Source organism: Akebia trifoliata, chromosome 10 (assembly GCF_017979445.1).
Source record: "Akebia trifoliata isolate Shusen 1 chromosome 10, ASM1797944v1, whole genome shotgun sequence".
Taxonomy (NCBI): Eukaryota; Viridiplantae; Streptophyta; class Magnoliopsida; order Ranunculales; family Lardizabalaceae; genus Akebia; species Akebia trifoliata.
In genome coordinates, this window is record NC_141384.1 from 19752968 (window position 1) to 19776605 (window position 23638).

At 34.7% G+C, this 23638-nt stretch overlaps 2 protein-coding genes across 3 annotated transcripts; one reads left to right on the forward strand and one right to left on the reverse strand.

The window, feature by feature from the left end:
- Positions 1 to 3079: 3079 nt before the first annotated feature.
- LOC147393227 (SET domain-containing protein) lies at positions 3080 to 14264 on the forward strand. 2 transcript variants are annotated; one of them, XM_086456605.1, is made up of 12 exons: positions 3080 to 3218; positions 4324 to 4416; positions 6083 to 6202; positions 6311 to 6608; positions 6765 to 6883; positions 9066 to 9198; positions 11122 to 11198; positions 11517 to 11714; positions 12125 to 12314; positions 13383 to 13543; positions 13671 to 13765; positions 13947 to 14264. In XM_086456605.1, exons 1-12 carry the CDS (start codon positions 3192 to 3194, stop codon positions 14110 to 14112), a joined length of 1677 nt encoding a protein of 558 aa, XP_086312731.1. In that variant the 5' UTR covers positions 3080 to 3191; the 3' UTR covers positions 14113 to 14264. The 2 variants fall into 2 exon arrangements, with proteins under 2 accessions (XP_086312731.1, XP_086312732.1); XM_086456606.1 differs by lacking the exon at positions 3080 to 3218 and having other exon boundaries at positions 6057 to 6202.
- Positions 14265 to 22132: 7868 nt separating this feature from the next.
- LOC147393228 (ethylene-responsive transcription factor ERF084-like) lies at positions 22133 to 22933 on the reverse strand. Its single transcript, XM_086455086.1, has one exon. It carries the CDS (start codon positions 22901 to 22903, stop codon positions 22133 to 22135), a length of 771 nt encoding a protein of 256 aa, XP_086311212.1. The 5' UTR covers positions 22904 to 22933.
- Between the last annotated feature and the right edge of the window lie 705 nt (positions 22934 to 23638).

Below are 23638 nucleotides of genomic sequence, written 5' to 3' on the forward strand. Positions count from 1 at the left end.
ACTGAGTCCGAGGATCACGTTACGGGGTTGGAACATGTTAGGCACCAACCCCGTCCGGCAAGCACTGATCTCTACATTTCCCAAATAAAACTACATTGTTAAAAGACCTAACCACTAAAAAAATAAAAAAATATTTATCTTTACGAACGCAACGGTTTTGTTCCCTCAGATATGATAGAATAGTTCCTCGTACAGTACTCCTCGATTTGTTCTGTCATTGGATTCGCTTCAGATCTCCAAGACGAAGTACCTCCTTCTTAGATCTGAATAATTCTAATTTGTTATCGATTTCTAGGTGTTTTTGAAAGGTTTTTAGGTGTTTTTTGAGCTAAAGTTGGGGTATGGATGTTAGGTAAGGAGTTAGGATTTCAAAATTAGGGTTTATGGGAGGTTAGGGAAGCTTTTTGACCTACTTTTTTTAGGATTTATTTTTTCATACGAAAATAGGTTGTATAGACCCTTATTTATAGATTTTTTTAAGTGCTTGTTTTGATAGAGTTAGTGTTTAATTATAATTATTTTAGATAGAGTTAGAGTTTAATTAGAATTATTTTATTAGATAGTTTTAGTGTTTAATTAGAATTACATTAGATAATTTTATAGTTTAATTAGAATTCTTTTTTAGAGTTTAATTAGAATTCTATTAGATAGTTTTAGAGTTTAATTGAAGTCTTACTTATTGACTTTAATTTAGGATTTTGACTTAAGTCTTACTTGATTGACTTTAATTTTAATTAGGATTTCACTTTACATTAATTAATATTTTAATTATTAATTTCAAAATTTTTAATTATTAAAATTGTAAAATTACCGTTTTGCCTTCAAAGAGGACTTTTGTGTTTTAAGTCGTTTTTCAATGTTCCAGGATGTTTTGGAATCGATTTTTCATAAGGAATTCAATGAAAATATTAGTTTTTGTCATTTATGAAATTTTTTGTGTGAAATGGTCATGAACTTTATGAGAGGCATTTTCATAATTTTTTCAAATTTTGTGAAAATTGACGAAATGATTTATTTAGTTTCGATTTGTTGTTTTATGTGTTTGAAAGAATTTTCTTAAGCGTAATGTAGGCTTTAGGGATGTTTTGAGCTTAGGGGAATTTTGGTATTTAGTCATTTTTCCAATGATTTTTATCTTGAATATTTTTTTTTGTCTGAAAAATGATGATTTCTAGACTTTTGGAGTTATATTTTCCTAGCGTAGTGTAATTTCTATAACTTTGTTAGTTTGAGATACCTTATCCGAATTTCTGAAACATATCTGGTAACAAACAGAGCATTGGAATAACCATCCATCATTGAGAACTGTTGCAATCGGGTTGACGAGTTGATTAATCAGGCGAATGCAAAAATGGGGTGTTTACAAGTTCATATATAATGGAACCGAACTTGGTCGGTTCGATTATGATTTTGTTCTAAATCGAACCAACCCGAACCAAGTTGCACCCCTACAAATCTCAAACCATTCTACTCATTTTCATTATTTCACCCAATTCTACCCCTAAAAATAACCTCCAAACTCTTATAAAATTCCCTCATTCTCAACACAAAAACCCCTAATGAAAAAATGCAAAAATACCCACTAAAAGAATAAATACTTAAGCTTTCCCTCTTAATTCTCTTTACTCTCAACTCACTACTCACTCTAAAGAAAACTAAGATCAAGTTAAGGAAGCACATCTTTTGAAGGTCAAAGAAGGTTAAGAAGATCAATGTGGACTTTGGATAAAAGGGAAACACTCTCCTTCCCCCTTCTCTCCCCTCCAACTTCTCCCCTTTCTCTACATTTATGCATACACCACAAAAGGTTTGAGTCATAGAAGGGCCTATTTTTCAATAAGGAGGCCCTCAACGGTATAAACCAATATCAAAGTCCCTCACACTTGAGGGCACAAATCAAATTTTTTTGACTTTTTTTTAATTTTCAAATTGAGAATCCGAGATTACTACCAATGGTGGAGGGAAGGAGTGCCTAACACCTTCCTTACTCCCTAATATGGACCCCTTATTTAGATCTAAGGTGGACCAATAGACTTTATCCGTACGAGAGTTACTAGATGCCAAAAAATAATTTAAAAAAAAAAAAAACATCATGGGTGACCATTCACACCTTTTTGCAAAAATAATGGTGGCAACTCCAACACCCCAAGTGGGAGAGATATTCGGAAATGAGAATCTCGTGTTCACACCCACCATCTTCTCCATCTATCGATCGAAAAACTCAAGCTATATTCTCTATCCATTCTCTTTTTCTTCTTTACCATCTAGCTCCTCCCTCTCTTTCTCTCTTCCGTCAATCTTTTTCAAATTAATCTTCTTTTGACTTTATGAGAGGTTGAATTAATGGAGATTAGGTTTTATGATTTTTTTTTCTTTCAAAAATCTTTTTTCTTTTTTAATCATCAAAGAAGGTGGAAAAACCACCTTAAAATCTTCAAAAATAACAATTTCGAATCGAAGAATTTGAATTTTTTTTTTTTTTTTTAACAGTTTTGTTCGGTAGCTTTAGACCAAACTTGTTCTAGCAAATTTGATAGGTTCCCATCGAAACAATTTTGTAATGATTGGTAGAAAGTTATGTTTGATAGGTGCCTATTGAATTTTCTAAAATAAGTTTAGACCTATCGAATATAACTATAACAAAAAAACTTCGAGTTCTTAGATTCGAAATCTTAGTTTTTGGAGATTTTAATGTTGAATTTTCCATATTCTTTGATGATTAAATGCAAAAGGAAAAAAAAAATTTTAAAAGATAAAAACCTTAAAACCTAATCTCCATTGATCAATTTCTCACAAAACTCAAAAGAAGATTAATATGAAAAGAGAGAGAAGAGAGGAGGAGAAGGAGTTTTTTGTTCGATGGGTGTGAAAAGTAATAGATGAGAGTATTTGTAAAGTACATGTGGCTGTCGAAAGTAATTTGATGTGTGTGGAAAGTAAGTGCATCAAAAAAAAGTAAATTACAATTTGCTTATTAAACTACCACCCAAAATTAGGAGGTATTTAGAAACAAATCCCTATCGTAGGGATCATTAATTAATTTTTCCCTCTTTCTTTAAACCCTGCAGAGAATTTTAAGTTGAAACATTTGGGAAGCTGTGTGTTTCTCTGAAGACTGAAGAGAGTTACTTGCTGTTACCCTTATTTCTAATTCTTCCATATTTCTCGCATTTGGTTCCATTAAAGTTCTAATGGAGGGTCCCCGCAACGATTCCAAGGTAAACACCCTAATCTCATTTATCCAGCATTCAACGAAACAGCTCATCTGTCCGACTCTATCGATTCGTTTAGAACATTTTTTAGTTCCCATTTTTTGCGCCAAAAATATTTTTATTTTGGTTCTGATCTTAGGTTCTGTTTGGTTCCCATCTTTGCGCCAAATATATATAGTTTAGAACATTTTTGTTTAATGAACTGTAATCTTAATTGTGAAAATTACTCAAAATCTCGTCCGGTTAAGAATTTCAGTGGGAAATGACTGCTGGGTACTTTCGATTTTTATTTATTTATTATAGCTACTTTAGATTCCTATTTCAAGAATTTGGAAAATTGTGTTCAGCTCTTGTGAGGAAAAGAAAATAAAAGAATCTATATTTTTTGTTTAATTAGTGTGTTTGTTTCTTCTTCTTTATTTGTTGATTAATGATTCACCCAGTTAATTAGAAGATAAAATAGAATAGAATCTCAACTGGGTCAAGAAATTAGTTGGAAAACCCATTCATTTGTTATACTGTAATCCCTTTAAAAAGAATAAAAATAAAAAAAATAAAAAAATAAAAAAGCATGGTGAAACAGATAAACTCTCAAAACTTAGGAGTTCATTGGTGTTTGGGTGAGGGAATAACTCTGCTCGTGATAGACGGAGTACATGGTAAGGGTTTAATTATATACCATCTTTTGCATAAATGGAATATGTGTAGTTTCCAAGGATAAGCATTCTAAATGGTATATAGACAGATGGCTTGCCAAAATCTAGTAATTGAACTTTCAAAATAGTTAATTTTGCAAATGCAATATTAATCATGTTCATCAAAACCATCTGCTTTTTGAGATTTTACCTTATTATTTCTTTGGTATAATTTCATTTCTAGTTTCTAACCCCATAAGCACATGTCAAGAAATTCTACGAACAACTAGTATCTGAAATGAAAGAATGTTATGAAATTATAAAAATATCTCCTTTTGAATCTGTAAGGTCACTGGCATTGCAATTTTATTTGAAAGGTTATATTGATCTTTCAATTATTACTATTATTATTCTTTTTAATTTTAAAACAAGGCATGCGAGAACCTGCAATACTGATGAAATTTGTTTTATGGCAGTTAAATTTACCTTTGGCGAACATGGAGAGCACCTGTGATTTTTGTTTGTGTCTTACACTCTCTGAACAAGACCCTTTGTATGAGAAAAAGAAGGTGGGTGCACTTGCTAATGTTGGAGAATCCTTTTTTTTTTTTTTCTATTTTCTTTTTTGATTAAAATTATTTTATTGCTCCTTCTGAAAGAGAGGAGAAAAAGAATTGGTGAATCGGAAACAATAATTAAGAATTAAGAAAAATTGATCTTCTTATGGAACTTACATATCAATATGCTTGGATCATATCTTTTGTTCTACTTGTAGTTCCTATAGCAATAGGAGTGTCAAGTTTATGTGTATACAGTTGCACTTCTTAAGTCTTTATGAAAGGTTGAAATCGGCCTAATAAGAGATGTGTAGCATAAAGTGAAATGTGTTTTGGTGACAATAATGGAACTTAAAACATTATTTGATGAGCTTCTCAGATTATGCGGCCACTTGAAGAATGAATGACTGAAATTAGCCAGATAACCGGGACACTTTTTAGAAAACTAACTATGGAAAACTGAAAAGGAAAGAGTATGTAATTGAATTTTTATGATAATCAGGGAAAAATAAAAGCTAAGAGTAAGAGAAGATGAAAACTAAGAACTTTATTATAAAAGTTCCGAATAAAGGAGGGGTGATGTTTAATATTGGAAGTAGGGGTGCAACACCCCTGCACATACCCCATCGTAGCCCAGTGGATTAAACCCTACTTATAGGTTAGGTCTTGGGTTCGACTCTTGCTACATTAACTTTGACTTGAGCTGAAATTTCTAAGCCTGACTCAGTCGATTTGCGCTTGAGCTGAGGCCTTTTGCAAACCGACTAAATTTGAGCTCACCTAATTTAGGCAAATACATAACTTTTTATTTTTTTGTTGATACTTTGGCTATCAAATATATTACTTTAAGTTAAAAAGGAAGGAATGATAAAGGTATTTTTCTTGTCAAACATAGAAAGGATGTCATAGGGTTTCCGACAATTTTCTATCTTCCCCTTCTCTTCTTTACTCCTGTTGTCGCCATGGATTGATCATCTATCACCATTGACCGTCGAACCAAAACTAAAAATGTAGATCCCATGTATTCTGTCAACAACAAATCAGGACCTCTGTTTTCTTTCTTTCCATGCACTTTTCTTCTTCCCCCATCGGGTATGTTTTTTTAATTTTCTTTTCTCTTATCTTCTGCCTTCTCTTCCCTTTCTTATCGTTTTTTCTGATTTCCTTCTCCTTTTTCTCTTTTCTTACCTCATCTATTTATTTTCTCATCTCTCTTTCTCTTCAAATCTAATAGAGCTTGAGCTCTTTTTCCAGAGTTGAATATTGTTCTTTAGTGCTAACAATACTGAATTCCACATTTCTTTCAAAACCAATCCACTTAACATGACACATCTTATTTATTGCTCGATTATACTTGTGTTGAGCAGCCTAGGCCCAAACTTCTGTTCCACCGAGGTTGGGTTTAGCCATTTGAGAAATAGGTTGACCTCAACACGATCCTACCTACTGAAGTTGTAACTCTAATTAGAGGATTATGTTTGGGACAAGATTTGTTTTGTAGACCCCAAATAGTTGGAATAAGGCACAATTAGTGATGATTATCATGGTTACTTACATAATTTCTTCTTTATTGATCTTTTATTGCCTTGTTAAGTGAAATTAATTGCTTAATTTATTTAGCAAGTACTTATTTTCTTAAATTTGTTCGTCAGCTTTCATGTTTTCTCTCGTTTCACAGAAGTTATTACATGCAAGGGGCTTTGGTCCCATTGTACAAGTGTACTTGTCATCCTATGAATCTCCACACCTTGCCTTGAAAGTAATGGTTGAAGCTGCCAGAATCATACACTTGGACGAGGTAAGCTACAATGCTACTTTATAACTTTGTGTAAGTCTAGACGTTAAAGTTCGTATTCAGTTGGGAAATCTTATTGATGAATTGAAGGCAGGCTCATTATTGTTGTAGACAGAACTTTACTTTGGTGGAGTTGATGTGTTTCCTCTGGTGGATTTCTTCAGTCCGAGGAATGAGTTGGGATCTCTCAATTCTGTTCTGTCACTCATTGATAACTCTATTGAGAGTGCTACACATGATAATATGGAAATTCTGCAAGTGTTACGGGATGAAACTATTGAGATGATTAGAGCCTTTGGGGACAGGAATAGCGATGAAAAACGATTTGAGGAGTGTCCTTGTCATGATGAAGAGCTTTTATTACAGTGGGGAGAATCCCATGGTTTGAGAACAAAGTTGCGGATTGCCTGTAAGTCTCCACTTGCATATGAAATTTTCTTGCTATATCTTGGCTTTTCTTAAAGCAGTTGATTTACTTTCAAGAAGAAAATAAAAAGTAAAAATAACAGAATAGAAAAATGTTACTTTCTGATCTTTTCATTTCCATGATACATTAATTATATAGATGTGGAAGGAGCGGGAAGAGGAGGTGTGGCAGCACAAGATTTAGAAACTGGGGATGTTGTGTTGGAAATCCCTGAATCTATAATCATCTGTGAGGAGCTTGTTTATGATTCTGATATGGTACGTTTCTATTCTGTTTTGTTTTCTCTCTTTTCTTGTTTAATGTATCTCTTATTCTTATAAAAAGGAATTCTAGCAGTCAGTTTAACTAACTTAAACTGTAGTTGAAGTACTATGGTCTGAATAAAGATGAGATTGGGAGGAAGGATGAATGACCCTCATCTGAATATTAATTAAGGAGAAGAAATTTTATCACAAACTATAAGAAGATGTGTTTAGACAGCCAGGGCATTATGACATTGACACCTAAGCATGTTTTCAGAAGCTAAGGTGTGAGGTGAACCAGTTGGCTGGCCGGCGTCTCAAGATGTAGGCCTTGAGGCATAAGGTGTAATCCTCACATGAATGAGATTTTTTAAGTAAATAATATGTTGATATAAATAATTGATTATTAATGTAGAATAAATGGAAATACCATTCATGGATGATAAGCCTAAATGTTATCTTATTAATGATATTGATGCTGACGACATTGATGATAGTGACGATATCAATTATGAGCCTTGATATGGCTTTACTAACTATGAATAATGTGGTAACTATTTACATGTACGCCTCTGCATAATCCCTGGGTGTGGTGCACTGGGATACTGGGCAAACGGCTCCGGATTGGTTCTTCAGCACTACGAATCACTCATTGATTGAGGGAAGAAGAGGCAGAGTGAGCGGAAAAAAGGCTAGTGAGATTCAATTTCTCTGTTTTTGTAGTCCCGTCTTAGGGGTATTGGCGGGCTATACAGCCGCTCTAACACCTGGTTTATGTTACCAGGTCTCGATACAGTAACATAAATTGAGATCATATAATAATTGAGAAATTGCAATAGAAAAGAGAAAATGGGGGGTTGTGATAATTTTGATTTCTTCTTGGTAATCAATTATCCTCATGCATGAAGGTAATCAGTTCGTTCGTTGAGTTTGGACTCTATTATTGATTTCTAAACAAAAATCTCTATAGGCCCTTTTATCTCTTTCCTTGTCCAAGCCGGGGTTATCGAAGAAGGAACCAAGGTTGCCACCACGTTTCCAAATTTCAAGTTTGAATCCACATAATGGAGCTCCAAGTTTTTATTGCCCTAGATTAATAGTAATTAGAAGGTGGCATGTGTAGACACACATGTATTATAAGGGCTTATTTGTAATTTAAAGTATTAATAAAAGGGTATTGAAAACTAACCATTTATAGGATTGTGGGATTGTATTTTTTTTTTTGGTTTTTGACCAAAATGACCCTGATTATATTAAGTTTAACATGTAAAGGTGGGGGCATTTGTGAGATCCAAATTTTGGTGTCACACCGCTTCTACTTACCCTTCCCTCATTATAATAGTAAAGATATAAACTATTACTATTTTTATATTTTAGTAAGAAATAAATATAATTGGAATAATTGGAAGTTTCTACAGTAAATCACTATTAACACTTAATATAACTAAATATTTTTTTTCAATAATTTTCTCTGCATAATACTAGATTATTTATGAATCAAATAAATTCAACAACTTTCTTTGCATATATTACTTTTTATATTCAAATGTATTTCTACATGATCCAATTATGCTGAATGCCAGTATCGCCAGGTAAATGTAAGCTAAGATAAGAAAGAAAATATATGAAACCATTTTTCTGACTAATATCAACTCCTTGGGGAAGACACGCTGGTCTGGGAGGCTAGCAAAGATGACGTCTTTTCTGTTAGATCGTATATAGGCCATTGATCCCCCTCAACCAAACTCTTTTCCGGAGATCACCCTTTGGGTCCTAGAAGTTCCTTCCAAGGTCTTCTTCTTTTTAATTAGCTTCCCTTAGAAAAGTAACTTTGGATAATCTCATGATAAGAGGAATCTCTTTAACTTCTTGACCTTCTATGTGAGTGGAATATAGTGTTTTTTCATGTTTTCTAACCCATCAACTGGCTTCTAGGGAAACTATGGGATTTTATCTTACGTTATCACACTTTTTATTCTTTTTTCTTACATGGAGGTAGAACGACCACATTGGCAATCAGGCTAATTTTGTCATTTAGAGGAAACTTTATGTAGTTGGCATTCTTCACATTTGTTTGACACTCGTTATGGGTTTTGTCTTCTGATGAAATATAGTCAGTGGCCCATCCCTTGAACATTGCATGTCCCAAACTCAAAATGTTAACGCAGAATATAAATACTTATTTCCCTTTTTGCAGTTTCATGCACTGAACGAGATAGATGGTATCTCCACTGAGACGATGTTGTTATTGTGGAGCATGAAGGAGAGGTACAACCCTGATTCCAAATTCAAGATCTACTTTGATACATTGCCAGAAGCATTTAATACGGGTATGCTGTTTTCAAATAAGGTGCTCCTTTATGAACATTTGCCAACTTTTAGTAACTAGTTAGCGCCCCCCCCCCCCACCCTTTTTGTTTAATTTTAAAAAGATGGGTAAGCTGGACTTGAACCTATGGCCCTTTGCTTTCTTGTTTGTAGGAAAGTATTACATATGGATTCTTGATTTATCAGTAGTTATATACTAATTAGAATAAGCCCTTATCGTGCATGGGTAATGAGTATGTATTTCTTCTCATTTGAATTATTAATAAACGTTTTATACCCATTTAAAGGTAATGCACCCCTCCTGTTATGTTGTCATATAACAGACTATAATGTAATGTCTGTTTTACAATTTGTAATGACCATTATAATGACTTTTTAACTGTATTTTAGTATAATATTATTCAATATGGCTTTTATTTTAAAGATTTTTGAATAGCAATGTTGTAAATTAAAACCTACTTAAACATTAAAATTAAATATCATTTCACTTCATTTCCTTTTTTCCTTGAAACAAGTTTTTTTCTTCTTTTATTTTGGTAACGTTATGTAACATGCTAATGTTATAGCATAACACCATTATGACCATGGTCTTGGGAACTGGATTGTCCCAGGCCAAAGTTCAAGTTGACTCAGTACATCTGGAAGATCCAGGCCCAAGTCATCTGAGTCAGGGCTGTCAGGTTGATCCAGTTTTTTGCAAGACAGAGTTGACTTAGGCTAGTCAACCTTGTCTTGCCTGAGATTTAAAACCTTGGTTATAACGGTGACACCTTCCTACCTTTATGCTATTAGAGTGGGATCCTTTCAATCGTTGCATGCATTTTCATGTCTGGTGGCATTATGATTGATGCATTTAAGCTTTTCAGTTTAAGGAACAATAGGATGTTACACTATTATTATATTAAGGGATCTTTACCATGTCCACGTCATGCATGATCACTGATCTAGAATGTTCCATTGTAGGATATTTCTTATCCATTTTGAGCTTCTTGTTTTTCTGGGTGAACTCTTCAAAGAAATTCAAGGGTGACTCCTTTGAGGACTTTGTTGTAAGGTGGGATTATATTTGTAACTTAGAGGCTGCCTAGAAGGAGTTGTATTCCATGCTATTTTGATAACTTGTTCTTGTCCCCTTTTTTATATTAATAAAAAATATATATATTTCTTACCCATAAATTAGCCTGATCGAATCATCGCAATCAGTTATTTACAATTTGACTGGAAAAAGAATTCATTTATGAAATTGTGGATCATGGAATTTGTGTATCTTTTTCTGCTGGGTGGTCTACCTTGTCTTCTTATGTGTACACAACCTTTGGTATTATTATACTTATTAGAGTTTGCCCGTGCCTATGGCACGGTCATCCTCTTTGGGGTTAAAGGGTTAATTATTAAAAAGGGGGAGGGGGGAGGAGAGGAAAGACAATAAAGTTGAAGGGAAAGATAATAAAATGTGGGGTAGTGTGGACCCCACTCCACTGTAGCTGGAGTGAGAAGTTTATGCTCCACAAAAATGTAGCTGAGTGAGGTCCACCCGTAGTGTTTTATTATAGAGATTATACGACAGTGAAATCCTGTTTTTCATGTAAGGTTTATATTTTATCTATGATATAATTTTTTATTAATCATGACAACTTGGTAAAGAATGCCAAATGACCAATATACATTTCTAGACGTTGTACTTGATAAATGGTCTTCATTACCAGTTCAGATGTCACAAAGTAGTTGATTTTTTTCCTTAACATCTGTTTCTCTACATTTTGAATTGGGTGAAAATTGTTCTTTGCTATTCATTGAAAATGCATTCCCACATCTTTTCCTGTTTCTTTGTTAAATAATTGATGGTTCTGAAGAGTTTCTCTCTGACTAATTTGACTTTTATTTTCTCACCTTTACTCAATTTGACTTTTGTTTTCATTTTCCAGGGTTGAACTTTGGAATTGAGGCACTTACTGCGTTAGAGGGAACCTTATTGTTTGAGGAGATAATCCAAGTGAAAGAGGTTACCAAGCTTTCCATTTTATTGTTTACTAAAGTGCTCCCAATGTGATGAATGGCTAGGCAAAGAGATATTAGTATCCTTGAATGGTACAAATATTTTTGAGAAAATATATGAACAAATTCATTTTTCTCCATTTGATACTAGTCCAAAATATTTTTGAATAAGGATGAAGCTGGGCTTGGCCTGATTATCCCCCAAGGAATTAGATTAGATCAAGTTTCCAATATGAATCTCATACACAATTTTATCTATGAATATTGCTGTCAAGGAAGACTGATGAACTTCTATATGTGACATATATTTGTTCTTGCATTTCAGCACTTGCGCACGCAATATGATGTGTTATGTCCTGCACTGTGCAGTAACCATCCTGATATATTTCAACCAGAGCTATATACATGGGACTGCTTCTTGTGGGCCTGTGAGCTTTGGTATTCTAATAGCATGAAAGTTATTTTCACAGATGGAAAGCTGAGGACTTGCTTGGTTCCTATTGCGGGTTTTCTTAATCATTCGGTATGCTATCTATTCATGTTTTATTTATTATTGTTATGCTGATGATTATTATGTTTTAATTATTATCTTCTAAAGAGGAAACCCGAGTTAATAGAATTTTATACCATAGGTCCATGGTTTAAATTCTCTATTTAAGGAAGTGAATAGGATAAATGGAGTGGGAGTGGAGTGGAGTGGCACTTAGGTTGGACGTTTCTTAATTTTAAGCTCTGGGTTTTGTTTGAGAAAAGAAAGATTTGCTTCTGTAAAAACTTCCATGGTTCCCTTCAAATGGTGCACCATCACATGCACTAATAATTATGATTGAGCCAGAATTGTACCTCGGATTTATTCTTATCCAAATTTATATGTTTGAGCCAAGTATACTAGTTAGTACTTGCTAATGTGTTCTGACTTCCTTCTCTTTGCAGCTTTGCCCGCATATTCTGCACTATGGTAGAATAGATTCAGCAACAAATTCCTTAAAATTCTCTCTATCAAGACCGTGCCAAGAAGGACAACAATGCTATCTTAGCTATGGGAACTTTTCTAGCTCTCATCTAATTACCTTCTATGGTTTCTTACCAAAAGGAGACAACCTCTATGATGTCATTCCACTCGGTACTTTCTTGTTGTTTCTGCATCTTTCCATGCATTCATTGATGTTTTGATATGCTAAGCCTTGTGATTTGTTTGGTGCTTTTGGTTGTGTGATTGGTTGTGAGCATTGATTAAGCTTTATGCTCTTCAGTTATCAGTTAGTGCTATTATAAGAGAGCTTCTATTGCCACACTAACTTTTGCTAACATCACCCCAAGATGTGTGCTAATTCTTTGGTGATTTACATATGAATTGGGGTGGCATTAGCAAAAGTTGGTGTGGCAATATAATCTCTCTATTATAATGTTTCTGGCTCTTTTCCAGAGATTTGGTAATAATTCATGGATCTCATTCAATTTTGTTTCTGATAAATAACTAGAAAAAGTTTATTAAATCAAAAGAGGATTAGAAAAAAATGAAAAAAAAAATATTTAAATAACAAAAGTCACAATCGGTGTTACCTTGGCACTTCTACTTTGCAAAATTTTGTTGTGCTAACATTGTTGGCACTTAGACACTCTTCCACATAGCACAATACTTCTAAACATGCATGAAAATGCACCATATGATATCATCAAAATGTGTCTTATTGGCAGGTAAAATGAATTTTCATTTAAGAATTTTTTTGTTAAGTATCTTAACTTATAAATAAAAATACTTGGGAGTCCTTAAAAACTGTTTATATGATATCTAATAATTCAAGTTAGGTGCTGACATACATAGTTTAACTTTTCATCTGTTAGTCTAGTTGATTTTTCAAACATCCCCATAAGATTTCCATGTAATTTGGTTTCATTAAAAATGCTCCTATCTACTGAATCAAATAGTTTGCATATCTTATTCTTTGTCTTCTTACATTATGCTCTTTATTTTTAAGGGAGTAATACAAGCATGCATGATCTCTAAAATAATTTTTGGATTGTATTCATCCAATTTTTTTGGGTAATTAGTAATCCCCCCCCCCCCCCCCCCCCCCCCTCACCCCCTGGCAAGATGCAAGATTACTTTCACTCCCCTTGACGGAAGTCAACTTCTTAATTTCTTGTAAAAACTTGTCCTGTATGCAAATCTTACTTTTACCCTTTGCAGATATTGATGCTCCCCAGGCTGTTGATTCTGAATTTGATTGGACTATGCACATGGTGCGAGGAACATGGCTCTCAAGCAATCATGAGATCTTTTATTATGGCTTGCCATCCCCATTATTACATTGTCTCCGTGCAGCTCTAAATGATGCTGAGTTCTCTATGGTAGCCTTTGTAACTCTCCAATAGTTCGTCACCAAATGCATTTTGCGCTTCTTTTTTTTTTTTAAACTTTACATCTGATATTCTCAGTCTCTCTTCCTACCTTTGTACTAATTTTATGCATCTACAGACAAACACCGAGAATGAGAGGGCTTTGCTAGAAACTCTCTGCTCCATTTTCAATCCCATGATGGAGGGACTTGGTGACTCAGAAAATTTTCCTAGGTAAGCAAATCTTGATTCATTTATTTATTTATTTTTTTTAATTTTGATTGGCTTAAACATGAAGGTGGGATTTTACGGAGACTTAACCACCTCGTTGAGGTGTGGTATCTTCAACATTTATTATGTTATTTCTAGTTGAATAATAGGATAATGCCTCAAGTAAGACTATTCATCGGTACAGGGAAAATCTTAGTTGGGATGTGAAGCTAGCGACGGACTTTAAAGATCTACAAAGGAGGATTGTCTCTTCAGTTTTAGCTTCATGTGAAGCTGGTCTTGAAATGTCGCTAAGCATTGGATCAAAGAATATTCGCAAGGAAGCGGAAATTATTGAGGATGAAAACTAGAAAATAGTATTCCTGGTGCAACCCGCTGTGTTATGACCATCTTTCCTAGTCTTACTTTTCACTTGTTCTATGAGCATATTTTGTTGATTATCTCCCAATATTTAACTCCTGTAAATTCTATCAAATGTATGAATACCACTTTTAGTGCTAAATAGGTATAGTAGGAAATAATCGGTTGGGTAGGTTATTGAATAGAGTGCTGATTTTCTAATTCAAATCTGACAGAATAACTCAAAAACTCACTTATGTGGCATGTGCAAGAGCCGTAGAATTTCTCTTGAGAGACAACTCCACATGTTTTATGGGGATGTGCAGTTGTGTATCCCAAGGGAAAAATCTACTGTTCTTGCACATGCCGCGTCAGTGAGTTTTTAAGTTAGTCTGTCAGTTGAGTTAGAAATCATTACACTATTGAATATTTGGAGATTAACACCATGGTTACACCTTAGCAATCATACAAACATATTTTACAGGAACTCCCCAAACCTCTAATTGCTTCATGTTTGGGAGGTGGTTGGCCGGGCCGTCTCTTGTCCAGTATACAAATTCTAAGTGGAGACGGTTTTTAGGGAAATAATGAGATGCATTCTCGAACTAAACACTTTTTGAAACATAAGAGTTCTCGGTACGAGAAGGCGATCACTGACAGTAAGCAATTGGTGGTTCGATGAAGGCCTACTGTCGTCTCAATCCCAAAAGTGGGTATCCTCCGCTGAAAGTCCGAGTGTGGAGCAATTGGGGCATGCCATACTTTACTGTGACGTTGGCTCCTTAAGGGGAGAATGGAGTGTGAAGAGGAAAGAAACTCATTGTGTGATCTTCTCATTTCAGGTAAGAAACACGTTTTGAGCTAAAAGGATCGGATTTTTTTTTTTCTTTTAAGTCGGTCACTACTTTATTCCATCCGAAAGGAATAGTGGACCAAGAGCTCAGTAGCTCAGGTGTGAGCTTGCTCCCCTCGAGGGGGTGGAGCTAGAAAATAGCTTTCTTTGCCAGCCAAGAGCAACAGGCCCTTGAGTGTACCTACTTTATTGACATTCCGGTTGTCTGTCAGGCAAATTGAAGGGATTTAAAGCCTCTCCATACTCCTCCCCCTCTCCCTTCCACCCTCCACCAACAAAGCTGAAAGGTGGCCCTCGGTCCTGGGGAAGACAGATACGTAACATGCTATGTCTACTAGAAGTAGTAATACACTAAACTACTACTTCACACGCTTCCAAGTTACTGCTCACCAGCCTATATCTTATCTCACTCTTGACAGCTTACACGTTAGAATAAACCGTTTACTATCTTTTGTTATTTGAAGTAGTGGATATGAAAATTTTCAGTGACATTCATAGTTTATTTTCACTGATTAACAATGATATATTCCATAGTATTGTGTTGTTTTGGTTGGAGTTATCCTTCTATTTCATTATAAATTGGTCGCATCTTTTTATTATTTTTATTGTTTTGATCGGTCCTTACATTCACAATTGGGTCACATCTTCAATCAAACATTTATCCTTAATACCAAATTACTTTGGGGGCATTTTGGTTCATAATCTAGAATCCGATTTTAAATTTGGCTCATATTGTAATGGTGATCCTCACATAATCAAAATCACTACAATCATATATTAATTTTCAGAAACAGTGCCATCAAACAAGATTCTGGATGTAAAAAATAATGCAACTTAACAGTCTAACAATCTGAATGCCCCTCACTTATGACAGTTGTTATTAGTTTTTATATGTAACCGTTAGCAAACGACATTTTTTTTAAATAATTTATTTTTAGAGCTGCTATTGGCACACCAACTTTTACTTATTACACCTCAATTTCTTAAATTATTTATCACACCCCAATTAAAAATTAAAAACACTCTTCAAACATTAAAAAGGTTTGGCTCAAATTACAATCTCAATATGTTCAAACAATTTTAGTAGTTGTTTAGGATTATGATAAGGCGGCTCATATAAAATCCTAAACACCAAAAAATAGAAATCTAGCAAAAAAATAAAAATAAAATAAAAATGTGAGAGCTTCTATTGGTACCCCAGCTTTTACGTATTCTCAACCATTCACTTACTTTCTTTATTTTTAATTTGGTTGCAATAAGTAAAAGTTGGGGTGCCAATAGCAGCTCTCTTATTGTTATTATTTTGAAGTTTTCTTTAAATTTTATATATCATCGTTTTTGTGGGAATTAGGTGAGGTGAGGTTGGTTACCCTCAAAGTAATCTCTACTGATTCAAAATAGCTAAGAAGTAGAAATTCCCTGACATAAGTGGGTTGGATGGATCATTCAGGATTGATTTGGCTCAGCCCTATAAAAGGCAGATTTTACCTTAAGACAAGCCCTATAATCTTTGGGCCTAATGGAGGTTGATTTACAAATGTATTAAACTCTTTCACCTTTTGAAGCTGGTTGGAGACTTTAGTTAGTGTTTTTTCATCAAAATGAGGATAAACTTGTTATTTTATATTATTAGAGCTTGCCCGTGGAACCTTCTTTGGGGTTTAGGGAATTGGAGAGGAAAGGCAATAACTTTTTGGAGGGATACTATCGGACAAAGAGAAGTAGCCGAAACACAATAAAATTGGAGGTATATTCTTGAATAAAGAGGGATAGAAGAGGAAAAATAATAAAATTAGGAAGGTATTCTTGAGAAGTAATAGAAGAAGATAGATAATAACTTTAAAAATTATCCACAAGATTGGTAACTAGATTAAATCCACCCCTTTGTATTGGATAGATGTTTAGTTATTTTTATTATAAAATCATACATTTAATTATGTACGGTACATAAATATATTAAATATAATAATGGGTAGAATCAGGCTGACCTGTGCACTATCAGGTCCTAGCCCCCCCGCAGCCCCTACATTTTTAGACTTAAAATCAAAGCCTTAAAACTTGTTTTGTTTTAGGACGGTGAAGATAGGGATAATCCAAAAATATATATTTCAACCTATTAAATTTGAGTTGGGTTAGTGCCTTATAAGGTTTTGCATGACCTAATCTGATTTGCTATAATATTGTATTTACATATTATGTATAATTTTATAATAAAAAAAATAAAAATTGTAGAGGAGAATAATCATGCAGTTATCTAAACTGTACACGTGTCCAAGCCAATTAAGTGGTACCAGGCACAAATTAACATATGGGCGCTGCTCTTCGAGCAGGGTAGGTCAAAGTAGAGATCCCTACCCTGGCTAGAAGGGCAACACAACATTGAGTGAGACTTGGTCCCGCTAGGCAGGGTAGACCTGGTCATAGAATAACTGTAAGTCTGATATGCGCACGTCAATCCTAGAGATCTCTGCAGTATAGTATGATCAATTCAGAAGATCCTCGTTCGGTAAAATGATTCAGAGGATCAGGAATATCCTAGGATCATCGCCCGAAAAAAGGGAAACCCTGATTTGCAGTCAAGATCTATAAATGGCACAGTAAGCACTAGTCAAAGGATCTTTTGGAGGGATTGGAGGTCTAAGCAGTACTTTAAACTATTCATCTACTTTTTTAACTTGAGCATAGGAGTGATTTTGACAAGTACTACACCAGCACGAGGAGAAAGGTAATAAAAGCGACTTCAGATCAGTATGGCAGGGTCCATCAGAGCCGTCCATCGGATTCTGACTGCATAAAACTGGTGCCGTCTATGGGAACACCAGTAGCATATTGATTTCAATCGAAACAATGATGAGATCCATAAGAACTACCGAAGTCAATGCACCCCCACCTGTGGCACTAGCCACAGAGGTTCAACTCTTGGCAATGCTAGAGGCCATGAGTAAGTAGCAAGAAGAGATGCAGAAGAAGATGAATGATCTAGTTGAATAGAATCGTAATTTGAGTCAACGTCTTGATAACCAACAACCGACGAAACAGGTCCCCTCACAACTGTTGATCCTTACGGGAGAAGGCAAAACAGAAATTGCTACTACGACTACTTGTGCAGAGCCCGCAATGGGTTTAACATGGGAGAAAATCAGAGAGATGATCAGAAAGGAGAAGAAGACGATGAAGAGTGTTAATACATGCACGACGGCAACACAAGCTGTCAGGGAGATTCAGAAGTCTCCCTTTACAATGGATATTGTAGGAGAGGAAATTTCGAAGAAGTTCATGCTGCCACACTTCACTCCTTACTAGGGAACGAAAGATCCGGTAGAGCATCTTTTCCACTTTTTGCAGATGCATGTCTCGTGGGAAGGAAACAAAGGACTGATGTGCAAGTTGTTCCCTTCGAATTTGCAAGGGAACGTGTTAACATGGTTCCACAAGTTACCATGTGGTTCCATAGTTTCTTTCGAGGAAGTCTGTACCACCTTTGCAACACTTTACATTGGCAACAGGAATAGCGATGGAGACATTAATTTGCTGCTCAGTATGAGAATGTAGTATGGGGAGAGCTTTATAGAGTTTACAAGGAGATTCAAGGAAGAAACAATGTCCTTGAAGAGCTACGATGAGAGAATAGCTGTAGTGGCGTTCAAGAACTCCTTGCCGTCTAAGTTAAGAAAATTTACAAAGAATGCGAGATATCGAGTTGAGTTGGATGTTTCACTCCTAGAAGTGATCAAAGGCTTTACTTCTTCAGTTCCCCTCGAAACTTGCGACGAGCCGATCGATTCTCTCTTCTACATTGAATCCTAATGGAACATCTAAGTAGATGAAAAATCTACAATTTCTCTTAAGTTTGGTATTTATAGAGTCTTAGGGATGTAAGGGTTATTTTGGGATTTATTTTCTTTTGTTTAAAAATTATTTTAATATGGACCTAATGGTGTCATTGGATTTATTAAAATCAACTTCTGTATAAATTTTTTTCCTATTTAGTTAATCTTAATGTAAAATATTCTCAATATACGCATTAAAAATTTTAAGTCACAACCGAAATTTTGCTTATTGAATGACTCTTGAATAAGCCAAGATACAACCTCTTACAATCATGTATATTAGGGAAGATTCCCTACAACAACTAGCTTTCCTAATACAACCACACTACTACCAGAGTTTCTAAAATAAATCGACCAAAAGATATACATGATTTCCTTCCTTCTCCAACAAATAACTTCAACTTTATATATTGTTTTTCATATTTTCCCCATTTTCTAATAATACCCTTCAAACTCTATATCTTTCTACTTTTACTTCTTAACACCATTCGACACAGGCAAGCTTTAGTATAAATATGGGTACAACTTGGTTAGTTTGGATTCAAATTGGAACCGAACCGAACCAGGATACACAGGTTGGTTCCACTAAATAAAAACCAAAATCGAACCAAATGCCAATAGAACCGAACAAAAAGTCATATGGGTTGCCAATATCTTATAAAACTTGCTTGGAGAAAACATATATTTAAAGAAAAAAATAATAATAACCAACTAGCGTTGGGTGCAGTGGCCAAGGCATCCCTCTAAAAAAGGGAGAGGTCTTGAGTTCAAGCTCCCTCGTAGGCCACCAACATGGATTTATCACTGCTTACATGGTCTGCGTGGTTTGTGGGGTATTGTATGCCTATGGATATGGAACTCCCATCATAAAAACGAAGAAGAAAATAATAATAATAAACATGAAATTTCATATAATTAACGAGTCATTAATTTATCCATTATCCATGAAGAAGTCATTAATTTATGTCCTAACTTATAAAATAATCCATAATAAACTAATATATATTTATTTATTATATAGGGGTTTGGTTTATACAAACCTTGAATCGAAGACCGAATCAAATTCATCAATTCTCCATTTTATTAACCTAAAATCTAATTGCATCTTGTTTCAAAGAAAGCCAAACCAACCGAAAGCTATCGGTTTGGTTCAATTCTCGGTTTAAATCATACCAAGTTGCTCTCGAATATAATAAAACTACAATTCCCCCTATTTGTCTCAATCTTATCCCCAAATAACATATCTCGAGAAAACTTTCAACTATGGTTTAAAATTTTATTTCGTCCCGATGTTTTGATTTTTTCAAAAACCAAAATAATTCCAAAACATGCCGGAAACATTAATAATATATAAAAAATAAAGTTTTCCTCACGAGGCCATGGTCAAGGGTCATGTCGTCAGTTTTAAAACATGAGGGTATATATGCCAAATATTTACCAAAGATGGGGGTTGGTCTAAATGATTACGTCTTCAATAGGAGACTAGGGTCAAGGCCATCTCATTCATTTGAAAAGCGCATGAGATGTACAGAAATCCCTAACCTGAAACAAAGAGAAAATGGGAGAGATCACCCACCACCCAGGTACACCCCCTTTTTTTCCTCTCCTCCTCTCTATCATATTTCTCTTGCTCTTAGATATCTTATTTCCCCATGAATTTTCTTTCACATATGTCTCTTTCTCCCCCAGATTTCTTTATCTCACTCTCAGATCTGTCTTTTTCCCTATGATCTGTCGCATAGATTTGTGGATTAGAAAAAATCATAGAAAAAAGGATGGAATCTTTGAAAATTTCGGATTTAAGAGTGTTTCATCTCGGTTAACTGAAAAACCGATGTGTTACGTAAGAAACAGTACGAAACGAAACGAATCTTTAAACCATGCTTTCGACTTTACTCTCCTTTCTCTTTTCTCTATTTTCTAGAATACACGTTCAACTTTATATATTGCATTTTCTCTTCTTTCCTTTTCCAATAAAATCCCTCCAATTTTAATATCTTTCCTCTTTTACCCCTTGAACTACAATCTAGTGTGCATGTGTGCATAATGTGAAAAAAACCTATATTTGATGGCCTGAAATTAGATGATCTAAGACATCGAATTTTTCATTGTAATTTATTTTTTCGACGGATCAAAATCATCAAATTAATGGAAGATGGGAGAAATTTGATAGCTCTAAGTCGTTGAATTGGAGAACATAAATTTTTTTAATGGCAATGAACAGTCAAAATTTGATTTCTAAAATTTGTGGGCCTCGGCCAGTGGATTTTTCTTATAAATATTTTCAATTTTCACATGGGGGTGAATATCCTTTTAATGGGTATTCCTAACACTCAACCTGCAAAGTCTCTCAAGTATGATATTTCTTCTTCAACGCTCAACGCAGAAGTGAAAGAAACATCATTTAGAGTAATATTTTATACCTTGACCGGGTCACTTATCACTTCATATGGGTGTCTTACTTTATTGTTCGAGGAAGTTCTCTCAATGAAATAAGAGGGCTGTAACATGAATAGAAGTATCTAAACGGAAATTAATTCTGACTCTCGCATAATGAAAAATAAGTAAAAGATCACAAAATGAAAATGGTCATATTTGACCAATATAGATTGTTAACATAAAGAATTTAGCTGTTAAAATAGCTAAACTAGTGATTAATACTGTTAAGTAAAATGAATCCTATGGAAAGTCCACCAATTCTTAGTTTATAGTGAAAATAAAAAGATATTTATCAATTTATTTTTATTTTTTGCATTTAGGATAATATATGAACAGAGCCTAATCATAACTGCAAATAATAACTGAAATTGTTTAAAGGGGAGTTATAATGTTTTGAAATGTTAAGATTATAATTTGAGTCAAATCTTTGTAATATTTGAAGAATGTGTCTTATAATTTATGTGATGTGTGATAATTAATTTAAGAAATTAGAATGTAATAAGTAAAATTTGAGGTGCCGATAGCAGCTCTAAAAAAAACACATATAATAGAGAACCCCAAAACCTCGATTGAGGTTAGAGAAGTCCTTTATTCATCTCAAGCTATCAATTCATTTGCTCATCTGTACTTTCATCTCGTTTCCCCGCGCGTTTTGTGGGTGATTTTCCAAACACTCTCTCAGTCATCCCGAAACTCAAAACCCACTGAAATATCGGGCGGTACCGGCACGCCTCACTTTAATGGAGAAAAAGAGCACAGAAAAAAAAAAAAAAAAACACAGAAAATTAACAAAGGAATGAAACAGACTTGGAAATCGTAATTTCAAGGACAAAAAAAACTTCACTATAAGATTTCACATTTACGTATTTAAGATGAAACGTATGAGATTCAAGATTTCAAGATATGAGCTCATGACTTTTTAGTAACAGTGGTCTTGAAATCTTCTTCATTAGGACTGAAGAGGTGAGCAATGGAGGTAACAACGGCGCATTTTTTGCTAATATGTGCCCTGGACTTACTACACAAACCCAATCTTTTATCTAACAAAGGTGATGATGAAGAGATAGGGAGAGGTATAACTGAAGATGGGATTGAGAAATTAGTTCGAGCTTTCGACCCTCTGAGTCGCCTCGCTGCTGAGTCATAAGCTCTTGCGGCTTCTTCTGCCATGTCGAACGTACCGAGCCAATGACGACACCTCCCTACACGGTCACGTATCTCTGCCGACCATCTCCCCCAAGGCCTCTTTCGAACCCCTCTGAAGCTCTTTTCACCCGAAACGTTACAAAAACTTCGTTTCTCACCTACAGTCTTTGAATTCTCCGGACCGTTACATTCCGAAACCGAAATTGAATCCAAACTTCTATTAGTACTACTGTTGTTATTGTTCCCAAAGAGGACGTGTTGTCCAACAACAGCAGCGATTCCATCAAGAACAGCTAGTGGGTTTTCCTTCTTGTCATCTTCGAACGAAACGTGCTGCAAACTGCAGTCGTGAGTTAGTGGTTCGGAGCGGGTTGTGATTGAGAGATTAGTAACAGGTGAGAAGGAGAGATGGGTATCCAAAACAGACCCATAATTGAACGAATGAGCTTCAGTCACTAACCGAAACATTTCGGACGTATCGGGTGTCTCAGCTAGTTTGATAAACAACGGAAACGTTTCGTTGATCATCATCATGTTTGTTGTGTTTTTTTATCAACAAAAGATGGCACGAGAGAAGAAAAACAAGTACAGAACAACTGGGTTTCAAAAAGTAGGTTGTGATTTATAAAGCCGAAAAGCTCTTATTTATTTAAGAGATTTACCTATCTGTTGCAATTTTATTACAAAAACTCCCCTACTTTGTCAAGTTTGTTGGATGTACAAACCTTACCTTATGAATCATGCTACCACGACTAATTTAGTAAGATTTCAAATCTTACTAAGGATGATGGGGCCCACATGGACAATCAAATTAGCAATCTAACAACACAGACTTCTAGATTGCATGTAAAAACTCAGATTCCACAAAAACAATTAAAAGAAAAAAATATTGTTTTGATCTTCATAATAGATGTTGAAAATGGATGGATATTGAACTCTTAAATTTAAAATTAAAATTCAACGGTAAAAATTAGTTTTTTTTATAAGTTCTTAGAATTTTATCCTTGATAATCTTGCACGTCAAATCATATTTTTAGAATGTCACAAATTAATTTGATTAGAATCCACTCCAAGGTATGTCAAGTAACAAATTAACTGCAAAAAAATTTAGAAATTTGTGACGTGGATCTACTCCAAGGTTTGCTTGATATCGAAATTGATAAAATGAGGTTCAATGGGTAATGAACTTCATAGAGCAAGGCTACCTTCGAGTTGTCAGAATTCCAAGGAAGTTTTTGTAATAAAAGTGCAACATTTAGGTTTGTAGGT

Coding starts and splice junctions, on each gene's coding strand:
- LOC147393227 (XM_086456605.1), top strand. CDS start 3,192: ATGGAGGGTCCCCGCAACGATTCCAAG. Junction 6,884..9,065: donor TTGTTTATGATTCTGATATG/GTACGTTTCTAT, acceptor CCCTTTTTGCAG/TTTCATGCACTGAACGAGAT. Junction 13,544..13,670: donor ATGATGCTGAGTTCTCTATG/GTAGCCTTTGTA, acceptor ATGCATCTACAG/ACAAACACCGAGAATGAGAG.
- LOC147393228 (XM_086455086.1), bottom strand. CDS start 22,903: ATGATGATGATCAACGAAACGTTTCCGTTGTTTATCAAACTAGCTGAG.